This window comes from Triticum urartu, chromosome 4A, assembly GCF_056163025.1.
Source record: "Triticum urartu cultivar PI428250 chromosome 4A, HENAU_Tu73, whole genome shotgun sequence".
NCBI lineage: Eukaryota > Viridiplantae > Streptophyta > Magnoliopsida > Poales > Poaceae > Triticum > Triticum urartu.
The window spans coordinates 619,301,806-619,310,290 of record NC_141876.1 but is presented as its reverse complement, the minus strand read 5'-3'; the positions used below and the strand labels follow the sequence as shown (position 1 = coordinate 619,310,290).

Here is an 8,485-nt window from a genome sequence, read left to right as displayed (position 1 = left end):
CAATCAGATCATTCAACTAATGATGTGACCTCGTTAATCAAATAACAACTCATTGTTCATGGTTAGGAAACATAACCATCTTTGATTAACGAGCTAGTCAAGTAGAGGCATACTAGTGACACTTTGTTTGTCTATGTATTCACACATGTATTATGTTTCCGATTAATACAATTCTAGCATGAATAATAAACATTTATCATGATTATAAGGAAATAAATAATAACTTTATTATTGCCTCTAGGGCATATTTCCTTCAGTGTGGAGGTGTGTCTCCGGCGGATCTATCCTCGATGGATTTGCTTGGATATGGTTGTTGTTCGTCTATGTTAGTGTGCCTTAGAGTTGGATCCTTTTGATCTACGTTATTCTTCGTCGACTGTGGTTGTTGTTCTGGTGTGCTGGTCCTATGGAGCCTTAGCACGGTGACTTTCCGATCATATCCAACAAGTTGTGCCCGACTCCGACAAGAGAGGGGCTATGACGGCGACACGCCTTCGGCCCGCTTCAGTGTTTGTAGTCGTCGCTAGGTGGCCTATGGATCTGAAGGTAATTTTTATTATTTCCGGTGTTCGTTGTACTGTCATGATTAAAGATGAATAGATTAGAAGTTTTCTCGAAAAGAAAAAAAAACTATGGAAGAACCAGTTCACCCACAGCGGTTGGATTCTCTTGTTGAATAAAAACTCTCATTTTCCCCTAAAAAGGAGGTATCAACACTATGGGAATTTGAAGAGAGAAAAGAAAGAGAATATACCCATAAACCAATTCAGCTGATCCACAGATATTCATGCAAGTCATTCCTCGGCGTATATATACGATCATACGTATATACACCAGAACTAGTACACAGCTTTTCAGATCAATATGTCCAATCCACAAGTATATACTAGAATTAATGTGTAGATTGTAATACAACGCAAATGACAGATTATACAAACAAACTGCTTACAAACAACTCCGTCGTAATATACAACAATGTGTAGATTATGTACTAGAAATCAACAGACCAAAAAATTTTAATCAATACAAATCGAATTATTGGCTCATCAATCAGTCAACAAAACCAAATAAATACTCCCCAAAGCACAAGGACCTTATTGCGGCAAGCTTCTTCTCCGTGGGTGGTCCGCGGTCGCTGACTTGGGGTTCAAAGTTGAAGCATTGGTTTTAGGTTGAGCAAGCTTTTTCAATCGCTCAATCAAGGATTCGGCTGTGCCGCCACTTTTCTCCTTTTTCATCTCAGCCAAGGATGAGGTTGACTTGCTCACTGCGCTTGCTTTAGCTGTGGTTTTCTGGGGATTCGATGCGCCGCTTCTTGCAGCAATCCTCTTTTCCCTCTCTTGCTTAAGCCTTTCCAGCCGTTTCATCTGCTCCGCTTCCTGAAAATATTTATTTACAACAACAAAAAATCATCAGCGGTTTGAGCAAATGTTTCCTGCTGAAAACTGCAATTCTGCTGATGCATACAAATGACATTCTCCACCACATTTTTTGCCCTATTATTTGCTTCTAGGTACTGGTCTTCTACTCTAGTGACACATATGAAAAATATGGCATTCAATACATGTGAGAATGGTGGGGGTATTAACTTAATTTTGCCACACCAGAAGGACATAGATAATACTAGAGCACTCTGTTGTATATAGATTCAATTTGGTCACTTAAAAATATGCGATGAGGACGATAAAAAAGAGTAAACTAATCATGTGGGGCAGAAGAAAAGAATAAACTGTTTAATATATAAAATGTATAAAAGTAAAACATCAATACCAGCTCCTTCTTTTCCTTTTGAAGGCTCGCTTTGTACGCCCGTAGGTTTTGCGCACGTTTCTGTGCATCAGTTAGTGGTCCTTTGGGCGCTGACAATCTCCTTGCTGAGGCATCCTTCCTTCTTTTATCCACGCCCTCCTGTGAACCTCTAAGCTTCTTATCTTTCCCCGGCATCTTTTCTTCACCCTCAACACAAACGGATAAATCCTCTGCATTTGCATCTTCAACGCTGACGTCATGCTGAATCTGCATGTGGCTGTCATAGTCCATTGATGGGTCATATCCAAATGAAACATCTTCAAATCCACGCTCTGGAATCAACTCATCTGGCTCATAGAAAAGTTCAGCTCCAGCCTTAGCATCTGATGTTTTCTGAACACTTGAGCCAAGCTCGGCATCTATGTCAATGGCAGTACGGCCGGCTGCTCCAAGATTATCCTGTGAGTTGGAGGTAACAGGTATCATGAAGGACTCATCGCCCATACTGTGCACATTCTTCTTTTCCTCTAGAGGAGTGGGTCTCTTGTAATGCGCCTCGGCAAGGGGATCCAAGGAGCTCCTCCTGTCCATTGAGTTGTCCTGTCCATAAACCATGAAGTCATCATTTGCCCCTCTTCTGTATCCTCCACCTCCAGCTTCTATCTCCTTCATGCCACCATCCACAAAGCTCCGACCTTCCGCAGACATCATAAGTTCATCACCAGACATCATCTGCCTGGCCCTAATTCTCCCGTTGGCTGAACTGAAAGACATCGCATGCCGCTCATTGACATCGGCAGAACCTCGCTCTGATAAAAGAATAGGATCATCAATACTTCTTGTGGTCTCTTTCCTCCTAGGTGGTTGTGGTGCCTCTCTTTCACTGGCGAACATGTCCGCGTCATTATGATCTCTTGTCTTCTCTTCATCTCTGAGCAAGAAATTCTGGAACGCATTCCAGTTTCCTTGATCTCCATCTTGCTGCCCATTAGACATTCCATCCTTGGTGTACTCATCTTCAGACTCAACAGTGGTTTTCTTATCCCCTTTTTTCTTCGAGCTTGAGCGCTTATGATGATTCCTCTTGCTGGATTTTCTGTGTGAATCGTCACTATCTTCTGATGCCACATCAGAGCCTGATTGCGACTCACTCTCTGATGACCCATGCTTCTTCCTTGATGTTACATTTACATTGCGTATGACAATTACATTAGATTTCTTCTTGCCCGAGCGATTGCCCTTTTTACTCGACTTGCGGCCATGAGAACTCTCCCTCTCTGAACCACTTTGGTCATCACTTTCATCATCGGAGTTGTCAAAGTCCTTGCTATCTGCTGAGTGCCTCCTTGATAGTCTCCTTTCTGAACGGTTGTACCTGGGATCATCCGTTGGGGGGTAGGGAGGAGGGTAATATGGGTTCGCCCCAGGGTAGTATGGTGGCATGCCTTGCATGGGATAAGGAGGATGCATTGCCCATGGTGGATATCCTGATTGATATGGACCATGATGGGGAGCTCCTGGGTGCTGAGGTGTCCTGTGATCTGTCAAGCAACAGAGAAATGATTCCTCAGACCCAAGTTCTCTCTCACAGTAAAAAAGAAAAAGCAAAACATGAATCGATTGTGTATGCAGATTGACAAAAAAGGGTACAAATTCAACATGCCTGGACAATAATAACGGAAAATTGTCGTGTAGAAATAAGCAGAAGGCAGCAATATATTAGGAACAATTTGGGTCACAATTTTCAGATAACAGAAAACTCAAAATAAAACATTGTTATAGGCTATGGAAGAAATAAAGTGAATGGTTCTTGTGAGCATTTGGAAAGTACAAGTACAAATACAAATACAAAACATACAAAATCCGCTTATCAACTACAAAGATACTAAATACAAACAAAGTGAGCATTTGGAATGTAGTAAGTTAAGTCATGGCACCAACATACCAGCTTTAGCAGCATCTTCGCCATTTGTATCTCCATTAGAGACAGACATTGTTTCCTTATCTCCCATTAACATAATGCCAGCAGCATTGAAGGGAGGAAATTCAGAACGTGCAGACATAGCTTCAGGTTCAACATCAATCCACTGTCCAGTTTCATGTTTTTGCCTCCACAAATCAATGAACTGTGTGCACGCCTTCCTATTAATTGATAGCAAATCAATGAACGTGTTAGCGCAACAGATTTGATACTAATGCACTCACAGAAATTGCTTAAGCTACTTGTGCATTGCAACAACATTCAGCAAGACTGTATACTCAGCATCAGAATGGAATGCAATAAATTATGCAGTTCTCATATGGAGTGGGCGCAAATTAATCAGCAGCCTCAGGTTCACATCATCTACATGAATATATGTCATATCCAATGGAAAGATACTTACATCAAGCGTGAAGCACCAAAACGCTCTGCAAATGAGATCAAATATATCAGGTTGTCAATATCAAACCCAGCAGCTACAGCACGTGCAAAGGCCATAGCCTGCTCTTTACGTAAGACAGTCTTGCGAGTCTCCAGCACTCTGAGAAGCTGAACTCTGCAAAACATTGTAAAATAAATAAATCCATTCACACCTTACCGCAATGCAGATAAAAAGGAAATTCCAAAAAATAAGACATCATCCCAGAGAAGTGCAGATAAGGTAATCAAGGAGCTGAATTTGACTGTAGAATGAGTGTGAGAACCGTTGATTAGATAAAAAGCATAGGCTACTCCATGGAAACAAAACAAAAAATAAGACAGTAGTTTCTTCATGTAATCAAGAAAAGAATGTGAGATATAGAATGCCTTTAAGGAAAACATCATGGAGAAAAGGGGGGCTTATGCAGATAAATACTTTGAATGCTCCTCGTGTACTCCAGTGTCATTCTGCAGTGGAGATGCTGGATGTGTGTCAGGCTGTCAAAAATATGAGAGTTATAAGCCCCTCTTACCACGACACATTCACATAGCGAAAAAACAGTTTTATTACCTATTGACACAGCCATACCTTGTACAGGACGAGTGCCTTATCACCATCTGGATCATAACTTGTCTTGCTGCCTGTAAAGGGATATGTCAGGTATATTTATCGACGGAAAACGGGATGCAAAATCATGTTTCAGTACAGATCAATCTATCATCAGAAAACATATATATTTCCCCTGCACTTTTTTATGGAGTTGCGAATCGTCCTGAAAACTTGTGCACTTAATGATGGTTAGATCCATCACAGAATAATCAGCTTCCAATATAAGTTAGGTAAAACAGAACAGAAGGGAATGTATAAACAGGAATAAAGACAGGCCATGCATCAAACATAAATATACTTTTAAGCCATCCACTATCATGTACTACCACAGCTGTGACTGATGGTACACCGCACCAAACTCCATAACGAATGATAGATTCTAAAGAAGCAGCACTGCATTTCCAGCTACGAATAAGCATTGCTGAAGATTTCTTGGTAGACATTGTGACCATGCAAGGAATGAAATCGGTAGCATCTCTTATACGTACCTTCCATGGAGGAGTCCACATTATGGCCTTCTGCCTGGCAAATCACAAACAGAAACATGTCACTGTTCTGCTATTATTTCTCTCAACAAGTAAACAGGTACACAATAGAATAGATGATAATCCTGCACTTACAGATTTGAGTCCAATATTTGCATTGTTCTGGACAGCGATGGCATCCTGGAGCTGCAGTATCTCGGACTCGATGGTGGTGACCCGCTCCAGGACCTCCGGCGTGCTCACGAACCGGACGAACCTAATGCCAACAGGAAGCAAACACCACCGTCAGTGTCTGCAACCGGCAGACAAACAAACACGACCGACAGAGGACGAACCTCTGGATGGTGCCCCTGGTGAACCATGGCGCGTCGGCCCCCGGATCCGGCTGGAGCAGGATGGTGTAGCCTCCCTTAGCGATCTGCTCCTGGGCGACCTTGAGGTGCGCCACGAAGGGGTTGAGCAGGCCGGAGGCGATCTTCTCCTTCCTCCCATTCACCACCACAACCAAATCACACCTAGAAACAAGAAAGGGGGGAGAAACAGAGAATTCGTTATAATGCTACTACTACCGCCACACACACACACACACACACACACACACACACACACACACACACACACACAAGAAATTGTTGCAGATGCCAATGAAGCCAGTAAGCTTGAGCAATCAGCAGAAGACAAAATCAGCAATAAGTATGAATGGTATCTATCTCCTCCTGGATCTACCACCTGTAGCAACAGAAAGAGCAGAGCTTTGGGCATTCCCATCTTTGGTGGCGGCGCAACAGCAAAGATGGGGAATTTGGTTTGGTGGGCAGATCCGCCCCTGATGGTATGGGGAATTGGGAGGTTGAGCTTGAGTGGCGTTACCTGGTGCGGGTGGGGGTGAGCTGGAAGGCCGCCGAATCGAGCCTCGCCTCCGGCCTCATCGCCGTCGCCGTGGGTGGGGGTGATTCTTCAGATCTTGCGGCAGCCAAAGATGTAGACCCAAAAGTGGCCAAGAAGAAGTGGGGATTTGGCTGGATGGGGGCGCTGGAATCCGGGAGTAGGAGCAGGAGCAAATGCAGCAGGCAGGTAGGGATTTGGGACAAGCAAGAACAAAATTCAAGAAGGAAACTCTGGGAGAAAATCCTTCCTTGTGCCCTCTCCCTCCTAGGAACAGTTACAGAGGATGCAGGGAGGGGTAAAATAAATAGATAAATAAATAAAATGTGGGGAGGGGAGGAGAGAGCAGAGGAGCAGTGTGCTTGTGCTCTGGTTAGTGCGCGAAAGCTGCTTTGGTTTGGTAGCAAGAAAGGGAATTGAGGCTGTCCATGTCCAATCCAACCTGTCCGTCGTTGACGGTGAGCTTCTGATTTATATTCATCTTTCTCAGTTGCCCTATAGAGAGGAAAGGAATCAAGTTGTGATTTTCGGCGGATTTATTATGCCTCTAAGGTACTACGAAGTATTTCACTCTGTTATTGTAAGATAATGAAAAACATTCATTTATTTATTTATTTATTGTTGGATCGGCCACCAACACCCTAATAAGATGGCATGCTTTGGATTCTGTTAATTTCACTGTACTGTACTGTAGGACTAGAAGGACAAAGAGAGAGGACAGACAGGCCTATAATGTAAATGGAAGTATGTGAGCAGTGACAGAGCATAAAAACAACAATCAACCATGTGGTGTGATGTGATGCGATGTGAGGAGCAAGTGCCATGCCAGCCAGGGGGTTATGCTGCTCATTTTGGCTGGTTGGCTAATTAAGCTGGTGGTGAGACTAAAATTAAGATTAAGAGAGAGGGAGAGCCAACAAGAAGCTTCTTTTTGCTTTGCTTTGCTTTGCTTGCTGCCTTTTAATTTGGTGGTTGAGTGTTTTGGTCTTGATGGACAGATTCTTATATTCTTTGCAGCACCAGGAGGAGAGATGCCATTTTGCTTATGGAACAATCAGATAGATCTGATCTAGGGCGTGTTTGGTTTCTTTCTTTCTCCAAAAAACCAGAAAACTCACTGCCTTGCCTCTGCATCGAGCAATGCAGACAACCATATTTATTATATTATTCAACAGAGTCTGACAAAAACAAATAAGTGGATCAGTCTCTGACCACACACCATCTAATCTGGTGGATTCACCAAGCCGCCCCACGACCAGCCGAGATCACCAACTAGTCTTCAGTGCGCATCACATACGCACGCTCCAGAATATGTTGACGCCATCTTAAGGAGAGATCCACACATTAACCTTCTCAGGCCCTACTATCATAGACACCGCCACGACACCAAACAGCACCAACATTCTGCACGCATCCATCAACACACGTCTGTCGTTGAGGGAGTCCTGGATTAGGGGGTCCTCGGACGGCCGGACTGTTGGACTATGAAGATACAAGATTGAAGACTTCGTCCCGTGTCCGGGTGAAACTCTCCTTTGTGTGGAAGGCGAGCTTCGCAATTCGGATATGTAGATTCCCTTATCTGTAACCGACTCTGTGTAACCCTAGCCTCCTCCGGTGTCTATATAAACCGGAGGGTTTAGTCCGTAGGACAAGAACAAGAACAATCATAATCATAGGCTAGCTTCTAGGGTTTAGCCTCTACGATCTCGTGGTAGATCAACTCTTGTAATACTCATATCATCAAGATCAATCAAGCAGGAAGTAGGGTATTACCTCCATAGAGAGGGCCCGAACCTGGTAAACATCGTGTCCCCCGCCTCCTGTTACCATTAGCCTTAGACGCACAGTTCTGGACCCCCTACCCGAGATCCGCCGGTTTTGACACCAACATTGGCGCTTTCATTGAGAGTTCCACTGTGTCGTCGCCATAAGGCTTGATGGCTCCTTCAATCATCTACAACGATGCGGTCCAGGGAAAGGTTTTCCTCCCTGAACAGATCTTCATATTCGGCAGCTTCGCACTACGGGTCAACTCGCTTGGCCATCTGGAGCAGATCGATAGCTACGCCCCTGGCCATCAGGTCAAGTTTGGAAGCCTGAACTACACTGCCAACATCCGTGGAGACTTGATCTTCGACAGATTCGAGCCCATGACAGGTGCACCCTACAGCCACGATGAGCGTGACCTAGATCTGTCATCGGACGGTGTTCAGGAGATCCCACCTACAGCTGCCTTGGCTTTAGATCCAGTGCAGATCGTGCCATCCGAGGACGGGGGGATGGACCCCGCCACGGAAGCCACACACTTAACGGCGATAGAGCCGAACACAGATTTCACTTCCAATGAGGTCT

The 8,485-nt window shown here is 44.2% G+C and overlaps 1 protein-coding gene across 1 annotated transcript; it reads right to left on the bottom strand.

Annotated features, from left to right (window-relative positions):
- Positions 1–865: 865 nt before the first annotated feature.
- On the bottom strand, positions 866–6,588 carry LOC125550121 (COP1-interacting protein 7). Its single transcript, XM_087519350.1, has 10 exons — positions 6,116–6,588; positions 5,581–5,760; positions 5,381–5,501; positions 5,249–5,282; positions 4,740–4,792; positions 4,587–4,648; positions 4,134–4,286; positions 3,695–3,891; positions 1,771–3,290; positions 866–1,379 (listed from the first exon to the last, which is right to left on the bottom strand). The coding sequence occupies exons 1-10, from the start codon at positions 6,172–6,174 to the stop codon at positions 1,095–1,097; spliced, it is 2,664 nt and encodes an 887-aa protein (XP_087375476.1). The 5' UTR covers positions 6,175–6,588; the 3' UTR covers positions 866–1,094.
- Between the last annotated feature and the right edge of the window lie 1,897 nt (positions 6,589–8,485).